General features: G+C 45.3%; 1 protein-coding gene across 1 annotated transcript in view; it reads right to left on the reverse strand.

The window, feature by feature from the left end:
* The window catches only part of unc5a (unc-5 netrin receptor A), a 140,045-nt gene that overhangs the window by 72,816 nt on the left and 49,787 nt on the right, over positions 1–17,442 (reverse strand). Inside the window, exon 2 of the mRNA XM_076292872.1 lies at positions 119–343. Within this exon, the coding sequence (XP_076148987.1) occupies positions 119–343 (225 nt within the window). The remainder of the gene's footprint in view (positions 1–118; positions 344–17,442) is intronic.

Consider the following 17,442-nt stretch of genomic DNA (forward strand, 5'->3'; position numbering starts at 1 on the left):
TATTATAATTTTTCCAGGCGAAGGACAAGGCCATGCTCTCCAGTGTCGGGTCCAAAGTGTCCACAGCCGTGGCGGTCAGGGGAGGTTTTGGGTGGTTTGTGGTGGTGGTGCGCAGTACCTGTGGCCGGGTCGATAGTGTGCTCGATGACGTGGTCGTCCTGGTGCACCCACTCGCCGTTGCACTTGAAGTAGATCTGCGTGGCGGGCGTGGAGCGGCACGTGAGGGTCACCGGCTTGTTCTTCACGATGTACACGTCGTCCGGCTCCACCAGGAAGTGCGGCAGCAGGTCCGAGAAGGCTGCGGGGACCGCGTGCGTCACGGGGGCGGCGGCGTGCTCTGCGCCTATGATGGACAGAGGGAGACAACGAAGTGAGTCAAAGACAAGAGAAGCACTTTAGAGAAGGGCCTATACACACAAACACAAACCCTCAGACAAGAGTTAGGCCTCTTTTGCCCTCTTTTTTCTTCAACGTTCTTTCAGTCTTCCTTTCTCTCCTTCAGAAACATTTGTTTGGGCTTTGGAGTGTGACAAATAGGGCTTTTACAACACCAAACAGCCTACTCCTCAGCTTCCGACGGGAAAAGCAAGCCAATGTCAGTGTCAAAGAGGCGCTTGTACTGACAGTCAAGGCGAGCTTTTTCAGTCACTTCCGATTAAGCATTTGTTGACAAATCACTGTAAACATTACTGTAACGTCTAAATATAAACCCAGTGAAGAATCTAGACTGTGTCAGTGAGAATGTGTGTTGTGTGGCGCTAACAAACGTGAAAAGATTTGGGTTGTCTGATAGCTCTGCACGCATTAATATGCCATGATTAAAGGCCTGGGCTTTTGAGTTAAATTTTAATTTGCTAGCAAAATTAGAAAAGATCAGCCTCCTAAGACACATGCACACACACGCCCACATCCACACACACACAGAGTTTATTCAGAGACATAAACACACCCAGGCACACACACACACACACACACACACATACACACACATCCCAGCACACACACACACACACATCCCAGCACACACACACATCCAAGCACACACACACACACACACACACACACACACAGTGAACACACTCATATGCACACACACACATGAACACAGTATCTTCAGAGACACAAATGCATGCACATACATACACAGAGAGAGAGAGAGACATTCACAGACAGAGACAGAGACAGAGACAGAGAGAGAGAGAAACAGAGTGAGAAAGAGAGAGAGAGAGAGAGAGAAACAGAGTGAGAAAGAGAGAGAGAGAGAGAGAGAGAGAGAGAGAGAGAGAGAAACAGAGTGAGAAAGAGACAGAGAGCAAAGCCTGCCTTGTTAGCCACTACAGTAACAAAACCATGGGAGAGAGGAAGGAAGTGAGCGAGCGCGGCGATCAGCCAGTGGCCTTGTCAGGGCTGGCCGGGGCCGGGGGCGGGAGAGGAGCCCATCTTTTGTCTCTCCGCTGTTAATCACAGCCTTTTAAGATCACGGCGCAGCGCAGACCACCGGCCATAAATCCTCTCCCCTTCCCTGAGTGACCGGCCGACAGTGGCACGCGACGACATGCTCCACGGGCTCTCCTTCCCCAGGCCTTTAACTCCATCCTGGTTAGGCCGCGCGGGAGAGAGGTCTGAAGTGACAGGAGGGCTGAGCACTGACCGACAGCAGATGTCACAACTCCACTTACAGAACGCACAACGCAAACAACTAAATAACTTCTGTCTTCAGCTTTTTCATCTTCTTTCTCCTTGAGGACACAATTTATTTATTAATTTATTTATTTACTGACTTCCTTCCTTACTTACTTACTTACTTCCACTGTCAATCATTCGTTGCCATGGGAATAAGGCAGAGGACAAGGCAAATGAAAAACAGCTTGAAGGTAGCGATGGAAATGTAACGGTGGTGATCAGACAAACAACTGGTCACGATGAGCAAGCTACTTCTCATGTTTTTATAAACAGATTTTAACTAACTAGCATGAAAGAGGGCAAGAGAGGCGTAAAGATAGAGACAAAAAGAGAGAGAGAGAGATAAAAGAAGCTGAGAAAGAGAAAACACAAAAGAGAAATGGATAGATAGACACACAAAGAGAGGAAGGATGACAAAAAAGGGCCAGACAGAAAGAATGGATTGTTGAGGTCTCTTCTGCACCACTGGGCTGGGTTGTGGGTTGTTTGAGCCTTCCAGCAGCTTCATTTGTTAGCCGCGCTGTGCTATTTTTTTTCAGAGCCCGTAATTAAGACAGAATTGTTAATTTATCCTTTTCCACCCACAGATACAGAGCAACAATTAAGGACCCTCTTCGTCTATATTTATGTTTTATTCACACCATCTTAAACACGTCTCCAACACAATGTTTATTCTGTAACTATCAACACAGAGGACTGTGGAGGACGCAAAATTACTGCGCTCAAACGAAGGCAGATGATATGGAGACTGACGAGTTGTTAACTTAATTTCTTCCCATCGTTACAGCTCGGCATCACGTCTATATTTAGAGGCACTGGAGCACCTTGCAGAGTTTCCATCTCCATCTCAAGGCCACAAATGAGTTAGACATCTTATAAACCCTTCACTGTAACATTAAGTCAAGGGCATACGTTTCAGTGCTTGTCACGATGAACAGAGAGATCAACAGCATCTTAAAGGTCTAAAATCACTCAAATCAGAACATATTGCAGTGTTATCATGATCCTACTACTGTAGTGTCCAGTGTCCAGTACTGGTGTCCAGAGAGTGTTTAGTATCCCCTACAACACTGCAACACTACTTGGAGCAAAGGGGAGTGTGTCTCTCGTAACGAAACAGCTGGACTGGGCTTGACCTCTGCCGCTCCTCACTGGCCATCCCTGGAGCACGCAACGGCCCGGGTCGGGGATAATATTAGCCACCACTGCTGCCCTGGCTGCCAGCACTAACACTGCTGCGCGCGCGCACACACACACACACACACACAGACACACACACACAGACATTATGGAGCTGACACAACGCATGTCATGTTAATGTCTCTGTCGCCTGCCCCCCCTCTACCGCGTTTGCTATGTCGTGGTGGTTGGAGTGTGCAGAGAGTGCCAATTCATCAGCACAAGATACAGTGGGCCTGCCGTACAGTCAGCTATTGAACCCCCACTAATGTATCGTGTACGTGTTTTAATCTTAATGAAAATGAAATGTGCTGTGTCCAATGAAGGACATACATCTCTTTCTCTTCCTGTCTTCTTCTCCATGAGATTGGGCAGCCACCAAAAAAAAAGAGAAGGAATTGAAAATGAAATGTCATTTATAATGGGTGTTCCACCCAAATACTTCTGTTAATTTGTAATGTTGGGCTAATACACAGCTAGCTCTGCAATCATTTATGTGTATACATATATATATATATTTTTATGAGTAATTTCTATCTCTTCCTCTCCACCCCCCCTCTCTCTCTTCTGCAGCACAGTCATCAGAGAGTGCTTTCTTGTCCAAAACAAAGGCAAAGATCAGAACAATGCTGTACGTTCATTTGCACAAATGCACAGATAAGACAAGTGTAGTACTCACATAATTTGGCATTGTAATGACAGGAATTTGCTATGCACAATGACCTTCTAAGGCGACTAAAGATTTATCTCATTGGTTGGGAGGAGGGAGACCAAACCACCCACTTGAGTTTGGTGAAGGCTTTTCACAGCTCACGTTTCTGTGTGGTACACCAGTTGCTCATTAAACCATATATATCCAGCCAGGCTTTTTCTGCTGTCTGTGCACAAGACTTAAGTATTTTCAGGCACTTTATAACTCCAAATGAACGAGAAGGAATGTCCTGCTGTCGAGAATCACACCAGATTTTCAACAGTCCGATCATTGATATTTGCCACTTTCAGTCCGGCACGTCTTTAATCCTTGACTTTACAAATCTATTTAACATAAGCAGCTCATTGTAAACAAAGACCTTTTCTCAAAATCAAACAAGCTTCATCAAACAGCCCATGGCCATGGCTTTGTGTACCTAAACTGGTAGTGAGCACAAATAACGAGATGATTATTATTTGTTTTTTTTTTAGGAGGAGGTTCACGGTTCGGTCAGGTAGCATAGGCAGACTGCTGAGGGACCATTAACGGGCATGGGCTCTTTTGTTCCTGGGAGAAGGTTTAAAAGTTTAAAAGGTATGGTTAAGAAGTCTGTGTGTGTTCTACGGCCACACAGTACGTGGGGAGGCTGTTGACATGCATTTTGCTCTCTGCGTCTGACATGACTTATTCATGAAAGCACGTTCTACAGCCACGCAACGCTTCGAATTAAAGACGCTCTGTGAGGCTGATGTATGACTTTCACAAGCTTACATTGTTACCGGAGATACATCATATTCATCACACAACCACCCCCGAATATGCACAGAGAGACAGGCAGAGGCAGAGAGAGAGAGAGAGAGAGAGAGAGAGAGAGAGAGAGAGAAAGAGAATGAAAGAGACAGACAGAAAGAAAAGAAAGAGGAGGGGAAGAGAGAGATAGAGAGAGAGAGAGAAAGAAAGAAAGAGAATGAAAGAGACAGAAAGAAAGAAAAGAGGGGAAGAGAGAGAGACAGAGAGACAGACTGAAAGAGACAGCCGCAGCTGCACATCCACATTTAACAGCCTTTTCATGGATCAATGCACAAATCAAATAAACACGGCATCATAGGCTTAACCCCCGAATCTGAAAATTGATACAGAGTTATGCTTGTGATTAACTGAAAACACCAAGAGTCACAAAGTGTTAACATAATGTAAATGTATACATTACTTCATACACATTACATCAGCTGAAAAGCTGATGAGAGGGCAGAGTCAAGGGCATACAAGGACACTGACACTACTGCCCATGTAGCCTAGCCTCAGCTGATGTCCACACTTAACCTTCCTTGCTAAGTCTTGTTGTCAAAAAAAAAACCTGTTTGCTCTTTGTTCTAAATAAAATGATAATCTGATATATGCACATCAATCTAACAACAATGAATGTAGTGCATCATTCGACACAGCCAAACACAAATAAGCCCGGACTGATTTGCATAGAGCAGAGTATTTTTCCCTGAAGCACAAAAGCAATAAGCTCATCACTGAGTGACAGATAGAGCATTCCTCTTAATAATGCTGCTCCATTACTCTGACCTGTACATGACACTTTTGCAAAGCAAGCAACAACATATATTCATTGGAAACACGGACACACACATACAGAAAAAGAAACACATGTACACGAACACACACACACACAAATAAACAAAGCACACCGCCACACACACACACACACACACACACACACACACAAACATACCCACACACACACACACACACACACACACCCTAGCTGGAGACTGTAAAAGCAGCCCAGGTGAGGGGCCCAGTGTGCTGCGTTGTTGTTGTGCGGTGGCGCAGTGTTCCAGCTGCTCATCAGACGGCGCCAGCTCTGACCCGTGGGAGCTGGCCGGACAGAGCTCTCAGTGCAGGCCCAGGGGAGAGCCCCAGCTGGAGATACACTCAGCCGTGTTCATGTCCCCAACGCACAGGCAGAGGACGCCCCGGCATCAGCTCACCCACAAACATGCACACGTGGACACACACAGACAGACACCTTACACACACACACACACACTGATCACTACACACACACACACACACAAAATCATATTCAGATCATAAAACACATACAAACATAAACACACACACACACACAGATCACAATGCACATACACTTATCACATGCATACACAGACACAAAACTGCCCTCGAGCTCCTTGGCAAAAATAAACCCCACTGCTCAGATCGCTAGGAGGCAGAGGATGATTGTTACGATGATGATTATGATGATGATATTAGCAACGAGGATTCTGATCACTGCCGTGCCTTTTGTCTCGCTAATACATTACAAAATCTCCCATCAGCGCATTTCTGCTTGATATTCAAGTACAGAGACAAGACAACCCCCAAACCCCTGGCTACTGGATCATGCAACAATGCTTTGCAAACAGTCATGTCTTCATGAAGTGTGGGAGCAGGGAGACATTGGTGCTCCTCTCTAGTGGGGAAAAGATCTGCTGTCGGGCTGAGCAACATGGCGAGCCAGCCAGGAGCAGTGGCGGAGGGGAGGGATTAGGTCACGTTTGGCTTCTCCTTCGTGGCCTCGCCTGCCACGCGCTGTGCCCTTTGGAGCCAATTAAATTCTTTTATCAGTGTCATGTCCCCGAAGGAAGGCATCATTGAGCAATCACCAGGCATAATTCACGGCACAATGATAAACGACAGCTATAACATGTGCTTTACGAGTCCATCAGCGCTTTACGGTGTACGTCAAGAAATTAATTTAATTAAAATTGCTCCCTGGAATTTTGAAACACCATTTCATGTGCCACTGCCTTAACAGTGTCGCTGTGATGCTGGTCATGTCAAACATTCTGGTCGAGAAGATGTTCGCTTTCCCTAAAAAGAAATACGGAAAAAAAAAAACACACTCAACTGTTTAATTTTGCCTTCATCATTCTCTGGGCAAGTTATGAATGTTCTCATTATCCTGACAAAACAAGCCAAACCACGAGAGGCCAAAAATGGCCGACATGTTTAGTCATGACAAGCATGTTGGTTGCCTTGAGGATGCTAACAGTGTTAAGTTGCAGACCGAGTGTTGTGTTGTGTGCTGTGTGAGCGATCTGTGTTTGCGGCCGGACAACAAATATTTGCTTGTGCGCTAGTCAAGGCTTTCGAGAACGCTCCCTGAAATGTCAGCATGGATTGATGACAAGCCCTGGAAGCTTAAAAATATCCTGGACATTCATCACTTCGAGATTATAGGATTCCAAGTGTCTTTAAAAAAAACACCTTCATGTGCGTCAAACGTTCAAATTAAAACACATCCCCAAAAGGCTTTGCTGATGAAAGCCGCCTGAAATCAATTGTTTGATGCATCTGCGAAAAAAAAAAACTTTAAAGCAGCTTCTTTTCACAAGTCAGGTCCCCAGTCATCATCACGCATCTGTCTCTACAGTAAAAACGATGCCGGTTTGGGCCGGATGCTTCCGGAAATATTAACAACGGGTTGGAATAAAGATTGGCTTTGCCTCATCGTACCCCGCTGAGACTCACCGAGGGGGATCACAGGGGCCAATTGCACTCATCTATGGTGATAAGTATCGTCCAGCAATCTCTTAATTACCTTCCAGCAGTACCTTGGTGAGGGAGAAGAGATGAGATGCTGAGCGAATACTAAAGGAAAAAAAAAATTGAATGGATGAGACCAGACGGCATGTTGGGAAGACGGGAAGAGAGACGGGAAGGTCGGGAATGGCGCGGATTATGGAAATTGTGGAGGGTGGGGTAGGGGACGTGTGTGTCGGGAAGGACAAGGCTAACGGCTACTGATTTCACACCTCGGTTGATCTCCACAATAGGGACGTGTGCTTCATCTTAGGCAGCATCCCAACCTTACCTGCTGATGCAGTCATTTTTAGTGTAGCCCAACCCCCACCCCGCTGTTAGACCCCTCCCACCCCACCCACCATGGGAGCTGGAAAACTGAGGTCAGCATGGAAGCAAACCAAACCTGGAATCATGTAGTCGAAATCCGATTTGATTTGTTCTACCTAAAGACTTGAGCAGTAAGGCGGAGTAAGGTGTGTGCCAGGTTTAAGGTATGAAAAACCTAATGAGGGTCCCAGTGCAGCTCAACAGATGCCTGCATATTTCAGATTTAATTTGCCATTCATCTTCCCTCTGCTTTTTTTTAATCCTCTCACTTTCTTCCACCTTCTCCCTCTCTCTCTCTCTCACACACTCTCCATTCTTTCTCCTGTTTTTAAGAACCTGGGGAACGACAGCATGGTGTCAAACAAATCCTACCTTTGGAACCACAAGTGACACTCCCGTAGCCGGCTTCTGTAACCTTTAGCGACAGCGCAGCACTTTGATTTTCTTGGCAACAAACTGAATACAGATCTGGGGCCCCGCGTGTCAGTCTCAGACTCGCTGCTCTTCCCACCCGCTCTCTCTCGCTCTCTCTCTCTCTCTCTCTCTCCTCCCCTTCATCCTCCGCTGCTCCGCACCTCACAGCTCTTTTGATTGTGCGCGAGAGCGAGAGAGGCTAGAAATGATGCTCCGTGATGAGTTGAACAATTGAGGACTGTTCGACAATTCACACTCACTGTATTATTGCTATTACATCCGTGGAGCTCACTGTAACGTTGTTGTATCTGAGAAGGTGCTTTACTGCATTATACCTATTAGCTATCAACACACTGACACAGGTGAATAGACATACTTTCATGAGGAATTTATCTCCCAAATTATGAAGCTATAACCAAAAGAGTTGATCATACACAATACATTTAAATCCAACGTTTTATTCCAAATACAACCTACTCTTTGTCAATTCAGGACAGCCCGTCAAAGACTGTAAATGTTTAGCAGCAGCAGTGCAGCATAAAAATGAAGCTAGTTAATCCATGGTGAGAAAATCAATATCTACCACGCACCATGCTTTGCTCCCAAAGAGATTACATAAGACAGAGTACCCAATTCAAATCATTTTAAGTGCTAATCATTTCAAGAAAATAGAATCAGAGCAAGAAAATAAGACACTTGAGTGGCTTCAATGACAACGTGTCACATGCCTAACCAGGGCTTTCCATTAAGCCTGGGAGATACTGACGAGTCAGCCTTCATTTTCCGCAACCATCTTGAGTTTTATTAATGAATACGATATGCCCATATGTAAATCCATGCATCAGCAGGATATTTTTATGATCCCATTTCTATTCAATTATGTTCATCACACAGTTGGAAGTAAGGCCTGTGAGGCGAAGGCAAATCAAATGAGCGGTAATGTAAATAAACCCTGGTCGAGCTGGATCAAACTTTTAGTGCTGCAAGTCCAATGCTTGCTCTTTGACATACATTTCCCATTGTGCTGTTTAGAGGGTAATAATAATAATAATAATAATAATAATAATAATAATAATAATAATAATCATCATCATCATCATACACATGTATTCCTTGATATGCAGGGTTTGTTTTATATTAGTATTACAACAACAATTATGGACACCAAAAATCTACTAAATGCATGCAGTACAATGTCAACTCTGGACAAGTTGCTATACCTTTCAAAGGATAAAAATAGACGTTGTTGCCTGGAGCAAATAGGAAGTAATTTGGATATCATCAAAGATGGTAATGTCTACAGTGAGCACACATAATTCTTTAATTTGAAAATGAGCTTGATGTGTGCATCAGAATGTTTTCATAATTGCGTGTGGATAATAGGGTCAACAGCCTTTCATGGCAAGATCACAAGGGCCCTCTTTTACATTCTCAGAAAAAGATGACCAATTACATTTCACTGGGGTGTCAAAACTCCTTGACCATCTGGAGGAATTTTAACAGCCTAAGTAGTCCACTCGCACACACTAAACTACTGCAGACATTTTCTCTTATTTTTGTGAATGGGCGGAGCATTTTAAATGGCTAATGATGAGAACCGAGCACTCTGTGGTCTTCGGAGATGATCCTGCCTCCTACCTGGCCCGAAGCCATCTCGGCTGCTTGGAAAATGCCAGCGTGATGCTAACACACCTTGACGGATACACGCGCTATATAGGTCAGTGTTGCTACCTTTCCTCGCTCATAAGGTGAGACATGTCCTGCCAATTTCCCAAGCCAGGCACGGAGATGAGCATTAGCATTCAAGCACAGCGTGTCTTGCCGGATGTAAGTTTTAACTGGAAATGAATTGATTACAATACGCAAGTGTGAGTCAGGAAATGAATGGGATGACTTAAGTCTTTGGTATGGATGCCGAGGAAGAGGATAGAAAAAGAAGAGGAGGGGGGGGGAGAAGTCAAGAAACAATTTAGATTAACATTTTAATCCTTTATCTAATTACTGGCAATCCCTAGGGTTGAAACAAGAGGTTCTGCTATCCTCATAGCTGAGCTACAGAACAATTTCAACTTAGTTATGGAGGTAAATGGCTTTTGGGCTAAATATAGTAAGCTACAGAAAAGTCCGGAAACAATCGAGACAAACGCAATTTCGGCAAAAGCAGAAAAATAACAAGCTATGCCACAGTTTATCCGACCAAGAAGACAACATGGTAAAGAGCACAGTGCACGAGTGAGAAGAAATAAAAAAGAATAGACTCAAAAAAATAGTTAATTTTCTTGTCTTCCTAATTGCAGGTGAGGAATGACAGAAAGGTGGCGGAAGTGGAAGATAGAGGTGACACTTCGCCACGTCTTCACCTGCCACAATACCCAACTTTCTGAAAATGGAGCGAATGGAGACTTCTGCTGTTTAATTACTGTGACAAAGAGCCAGAAGACAACATCAGAGGGTAATTTGGAAAAAGGGGAGAAGAAAAACAGGATATAATACATTACAAGCGCCAGATAAAGCCGTACCTGTTTTGGTCCTAATTATTAGTACAATATGCTAATGACTTAACTCAGCCTTGTCCCCCCAATTCAAGGAATCTGAAAGAGACCGACATCACAAAAAATATAATAGCTCCTAATTAGGTTCACATCATCCTTCCTAAAAACAACTGACACCTTGTATTACTGATTTGTGTTTAGCACACAGCAGGCTGGCTAAGGGAAGACTGTTGGGTGGGTGACGAGGAGAGACTAGAGCAGTAATCTTCCCCTCTCTGTGACGATCTCTCTGTTGAGCTTACATATCAACCCTGCCTCCATACAAGACAGGCCCTTCCCGGCAGCACACTGGGCACCATGCGTGATAAGTGTCGTTTGATGCACGCGAAACAGGCAATCCGATACAGCTGTGACACAAGTCTTTTTAACCTCGGTGAAAAACGATGGCAAAACGTCTCGCCTTTTATACAAGCGCGTTCCAATCGTGTGACAAGGTAGTTATCATAGACAAAACCTGTTTTAACAGAACAATAAAAAAAATACAACAGAAGCCATATGACTGACTGAACGGTGATGGAGACACAGAGGTTAGGCGACATGAAAGGAAAACAGTGCCAGGACTTCACGCGATAAGAGTAAAGCCTGTCTGGAAATAAAAGACAAAGCAAAGAATCTGATGTTGCCTTTTCCCTCTGAAGCTGCCGCCACCCCTCCCCACTCCCCTGAAGCAGACTTGAATACATATTTAAGGCATCAGGCTCCAGCAGCTGAAGAAACCCGATTTGTGCTTGAACAGAATTCTGATTAAATCCCTTCATTTTCTCCTTTTCTTTTTTCCTCTTCCTACCCTCCATCCCTCTCTTTCTCCACCTCCCCCTCCTCCATCCACCCCCTACCTCTCCTGCTCCGCTTTCTTTTGGGCTCCCTCCTGATCTCACATGGGCAACTGGCATCTCAGGCCCCCGTGACCTCCACCGCGTATGAATACAAATTAGAAAAAGCCCATCTTTTATGACTCAAAAGGCACCACCTCCTAGGTGTCCGGTCCCAAATCCGGAGATCAAAGTTGGCCCGTCCGACAGGAGTCGGAGAGTGGCTCCCTGGACGGTGGCTTTGTTGTTCGGCGATAAGACCAGCGAAAGACAACCTCCCCCACGCTATGCTTCAGGATTAGGTGCGCAGAGGCTGTGGCGACTAATATTTGTACATTAAATGCCCGTCCGTTGAAGAAAGCATTATCGGACCCTGCGCTGTTCATCCGAAACCAATTCCATACTCTGGGACGGGCACCTGCTTGATAAGAAATGTGGGCCTGTGAGGAAGTGACACAAACAGACAAACAAACAATAACATAATCAATATGCAAAGGCCAAGGCCACGGTCTCATGCTCTTGAGGGGCCTTTGAAATAGAACCGAAGGGAAGCACTCCAGATCTCACTTGCTGCAGTAACACGAAACCGCTCTCTTCATTGAAATGGAAAACATAAGATTTTCCATGTATATGCGATGAGCCATTACACACTGCACATGCAGGATTAGCGTTAATGTCCACTCAAATGTCATGGATGCCACTTCCATTACAAACTCATGCTCTTTGGCCACTTGGTGGAGATGCCTAAAGGATATAATCCCGGCCTTGTAGTGAGTGAAGTCGTCTCCAAGCCACTCATTGTTTTAAAAGCATATGTATCCAATGTGCGTTTGACTCTGCAGGACACAGCTAAATTGCAGTGTAGCATCTGCTTCTGAAGACATGCAGGGGCGGTGAGTTACCTTTGAATGGCGTTTTAGGGCGACAGAAAATTGCATTCAAATTGCAAATTGCAGAAAAGGTAATTTCTCCCTCCGACGCTGAAAACAAATCAAATCTGTATTGTGTTTCAATTTAAATGCGGCAATACCATCAACATCAAGGTTAAGTATGGCTTACAAATGAATAGAAAAAAACAATACAACACAAATATGCATGGGATTAAATCACAAAGAGAACCTTTAACTTTAACTTGCACTCTTTGATGACAATGCTCTCTAATCACGATTGCTTTTGTTGTGCACAAATTCAGCCATGCATGTAAAACCCAATTGCACTGCATCCAGTGAGAGCATATGAGATTTTTTACGAGCCATTCAAGAGCATATGATACGAGAGCTACACAGTTAGCTGTGCTCTGCCTTGTTGAGGATGACATGTGCCTGGCACTGACAGGCATCAAGACGAGGCGGGACAGCAGTGTTAGCTTGCTAATAACACCTCACCACAAATTGGGAAAGAGGACAAGACAGAGTCTGATAACAAGGTGGCTGCTCTGAGAAGGTCTGGAATTTTTCGTTATCTCCTCCCCGCATAACCCTCCCCATCACCCCCTTTCTCTCCTTCTCACCCTCTCCCTCTCTCTCCATATTTCCATCTTCCTTTCACTCTCTGTAACCCTCTGGGATAGGTTTATCTCGGTGCTCTGAACAGACAGAGAAATTTTTTGGTGGTGAGACACAATTTATTTTCTTTGCGCACCGCTGTCACATCAATGATGGGTAATTTATGGCAACTGTGCAGCTAACTCCGTCAAATAAGGCGATTTCTACAGAAAAAGGGGGTAAAAAAAAAAAGTGCCTATCCTCACCTAGGGGAGAGCAGATCAGTGGCAAAGTGGCTAGACGGGGGGAGTGTTACAGGGGTGTTGGGGGATTGTGGCGTGGAGGTACTCTGCTAAAATACTCAGGCTTCAGGCTAATAAGGCTTGGTTGTCACATGATGTCCATTTTGAGAGATAAAGGGCATGCCAACACCCATCCGTGTGAAAGGACTTTCCCACTGTCTTCACATCAAACAATGGGAACACAAACAGACACATCCTGTAAGTCCCATCTATACAGATACATTATCTTCTTGTTCAGATATTTAGGATTTGTCTTGTTTGCCAGAAGTCTGTTTATTCTTTTCCCCTTCTTGTCACTGTCTGTATTTTTTTAATCTGTTTTCTTCTCTGCCTATTTCAAGCTCAGAGATTCAGCATGGTATCTCAGGAACAGGAAGGCTCACACGTTGCCAACAGGCGAAAGCTGGGCCTCCTGTTGCTTCAAGCCCTCATCTCGGCATCACACCGGGAGCAGTACAGGCTCCAGCAAGCCTGCTCAGGCCGGAGGGGGGTCCCACGCTCACTCCTCACATCTCCCAAGCCCAGCCTTCCTCCGTCTCAGGTCTCCGGTCCATAGAGACTGCCTCACACTTTAAAACGATTTTATACAGTCTGGGGAGAGAAAGAAATAACAACAACAACAGCAACAACAGCTGCACAATGGGTCTTTAAATAACTTGGGTGCAGCCTTAACCCAAGCCGGTCCCTCTGGTCAGCAAAAATGTCTTTCCATGACAAGGAGCGAGTGTGCAGACTGCAGTGACTTTGCGCAGCACAAGTCAGTTCCCCCTTGCCGAGTAAAAAGCCTTTCTCTCTCTCTCTCTCTCTCTCTCTAACAGCTCAACATTTCCTTATGTCTGACCAAAAAAATACTTAACAAAATTCACTTTTACCTTGAAATAGAGCAGGCATTAAGCCCTGAATCTCAATGCTGCCTCTCCCTCCAAATACAGAATACTGGGATGCACTAGCCAAAGTCTTGTTCTCATTGAGATGCAAATCGGAACAGGCTGCCCTGAGCAACACGGTACAATATCGAATCTCTTCCCTGCTGGACCGACCAATTAGGTGGCTAGATGATGACAGGTGAAAAGGTTCTAGGGAGCCCCTGCAGTGGCGAGGAAAAAGGCAATTCTCTGTGGTTGAGAGCTCCTGGCGAAGCACTCTCCTGAACTGGCAAGCCACTACCACATACCGAACAATACCCAAGAGGGGAAGTAAGAAGACAAATAATCACCAAAATATCTCCAGTTTGACTGGAGGCAAAAAATGTTAACAATCTTAATTAATAACGAGGAATGGTAAAAATGAATTGCACCCGTCAACACTACCTTGTACTTGCTGTATTTGAAAGAAACAGGGAGAGGGTATAGCCTTGGTGGCAATTAGGGGACGCTATGAAAGAACTGTCATGGAAACAGAAGAGATGCAGACCATGGGGCACACTCGGATGGTTGTGATCACCACCACAATGCTAATTGAGTGGTACTCAGGGCTATACGAGCAGCTTCTTTTTCAACAAGATGGGGATGTGGCTGGGCCATCAGTACAAACAACTAGAAAAAAGCAGTTGGAGGGAGGGATGCAAAAGTGGAGCCTTCTCCACTCAGTGAGCCCTGAACCGGAGAGAGAAAAAGCCAGGGTTTGTGTGGTTAGTTAAATGTGCCTCGGTGACAAATCGCAGCTCTGGCAGAGGCACCAGGCAGATGAAGCATTCACTGCTACTAATGCTAGCTCTGACAGCTACTTACAGCTGGCAAGCATGACAGCTCGTCCTCGTCTTGCTTATCGGAAGCCTCTGATGTTGCAGTAAAAATAATATGACTCTGCCACTCTCTGTCTCTCTCTCTCTCTCTCTCTCTCTCTCTCTGAGAGCAAACCTCACGTTTGACTTGCACTGCTTGGTGAACAGAAGGGGACAAAATGCGAGCTAAATGACTGGAGATGCTCCACTTCCCTTTAATGGAAGCTTAATAGCACACACAACAGCCATACCAATGCATACTCTGTGTGTGTGTGTGTGTGTGTGTGTGTGTGTGTGTGTGTAGCGATTTGAAATGTGCTTTCCATTTCAGAGATGCTGCTGCTGCTGCTGGGGAGAGGTTGGTAAATTGAGGGTGCAGGTTTATTTAATACTCAGAGTGTTGTTCAAGGGGTTCGGTGACATACGTGAAAGAAATATCTGCGTGCAAAGTAAAGCGCTGTATGACAATGGGTCTAAATGGAGGACGGATTCAAAAGAGCACATTAGGGGCTTGTCAGCAACCCACAGCATTGTGAGAGGGATCACTTTCCGTTTATGCTTTATGAGTGTTGAGCTCTGACAAGCACAGGTGATTTGATGTGAATACTGGAGGCATATACTGTAGGCAACAAGGCCGTGTGCTAACCCTCCAAATATCTCAATATGTAAAGCGCCATCCACCTGCTGCTCGCTCGTTTATTATTCCACATGAAAAATGCATTGAGAATAGACTACACGTTGCCATTACAGACTTGTAATTAAATTCACATCTGTCTCGAATTAACTGCGGTTATCATCGTCTAGCGAGATATGGCAGAGTTGCGTACAGCACATCTTGGAAAGGGTGTTACAATCTTTTTCATTCCAAAAACTTTTTGGTTCATGCTATTCAGAGCGAAGTAATCTCTTCTGACTAGAGAGAGAGAGAGAGAGAGAGAGAGAGAGAGAGAGAGAGAGAGAGAGAGAGAGAGAGAGAGAGAGAGAGAGAGAGGAAATGAATTGTCTGACCTCTAAATGTCTTCTCACTCATGCGTTTTGCAAGCATCTCCTCAAAGCTTAATGCCATGCAATGCTGTGTACTCTATGGATATACCATAAAGCAATTATTGTGGCAACAATTGTCTCTGTATGACTTATAGCACAAATAAACAGTCCTAGTAAAGCAGTGCAGAATATGTCTATAAATCACGATGCCGGGCAAACTGTCCGGTCCGCTAGGCACCCTACAGACGCAGAGGCTATAAACACCCGTGGCTTTTATATCCCCCTATCACACTGCCAGCAGAGGAAATCTTCGGCTGAGAATTAGGGACGGAACTTTACCCATCCCATCTCAACGAAGCCACAAGAAGCACTTAGGGCGATTGGTGATTTGTTTTCACCTGGGGCGGAGGCTGTGTGTGCGTGCGTGTGCGTGTGTGTGTGTGTGTGTGTGTGAGTGAGAGAGAAAGTGTGTGTGTGTGTGTGTGTGCGTGTGTGCGCGCGTGTGTGTGCGGGCTCTGACACCTGGTTCTATTGTACAGTCCAGTGTTCCGTTGTCAAGTGACGTATGGCCGTATTGATGCAGGCCGACTGGGCCTCTCTGACACTAGCCCAAGCACATTAGGTGCAGCCGCCCCTCCTAATCCATCTCCATAGCTTTCAAACAGCCACGGACAGCTGTGTCCAGGCACAGGCCTGCACTAGTGCTGCCATTTAAGTGCACTTTGCATTTGCAGTCTCCGGTGGCTTAATCTCCCTCATCCTATCTAAATTATTGTTAAAGTAGACATTTTAATTGAGTTAGAGGACCTATTACAAAAAGGTTGGATCATTATGGGGCAATTAGAATCTTTATTAGATGCATCTCCTTCAGGGCAAATAGGTTTTATTGTCTTCGCTAATATATGGCGCAGACAGAAAAGCCAGTAAAAATAGCATCCCTAAAAAATGAAGTAATCAACTGCTGTTTTCATCCGTGAACCCCAACCTCTAATGCACCAGTATAATTAGACTATTCGCTTTTACAGTTATGAGCGAAAAATGGCAAAATGTACTTTTTTTTATTCTTTCAGAGCAATGCTACAGAGCACCCTCAGCTTCTTACAGCTGACGCTGCTGACCAATGGGCTGGGGGGGGTGTTGAGGGTGGTGTTGGGGGGGGGGGGGGGGGTCAAAACACCGCACTGCCCAGAGGGATGAAATCTCCACTGCGGCACCTCATCTGCAATGCACAGGAAATGATGTATGGAGTCATATTTATTACGCAGACCACCTGGCCACGAAGTGCCAGTGCGGAAATTAAAAGGAGGGGGGCAGCTGGTGTGTGTGTGTGTGTGTGTGTGTGTGTGTGTGTGTGTGTGTGTGTGTGTGTGTGTGTGTGTGTGTGGGGGGGGTCCATTCGGATTCCCACTGCAGGATTTTTGTCCGCAGAGCGAGAGTGGGAATGTGAATTCATGACGGTATGCTTCAGTGGGGTGATGGGCGCCATGCATAATTGGCAGAAATTGTGAAGGTGCCCTGGCCCTGTGGAGGGCTGTATATCACAATGGTAATTCAGGCTCCTTCAGATACTGTGCTGAAGAAGACCTCTAATTCCCCAGTTCTGTGCTTCTGAAGAGTCGCGAGAGAGAGAGAAAGATAGAGAGAGTGAGAGACTGACTGTGTATGTGTGTGTGAGTGTGTGTGTGTGTGCATGA

The sequence above is a fragment of the Alosa pseudoharengus genome, unplaced genomic scaffold (assembly GCF_046254945.1).
Source record: "Alosa pseudoharengus isolate Yale_2024_CS ecotype anadromous, Long Island Sound unplaced genomic scaffold, YU_APseudo_1.1 YU_APseudo_1.1_scf_19, whole genome shotgun sequence".
Classification (NCBI taxonomy): domain Eukaryota; kingdom Metazoa; phylum Chordata; class Actinopteri; order Clupeiformes; family Clupeidae; genus Alosa; species Alosa pseudoharengus.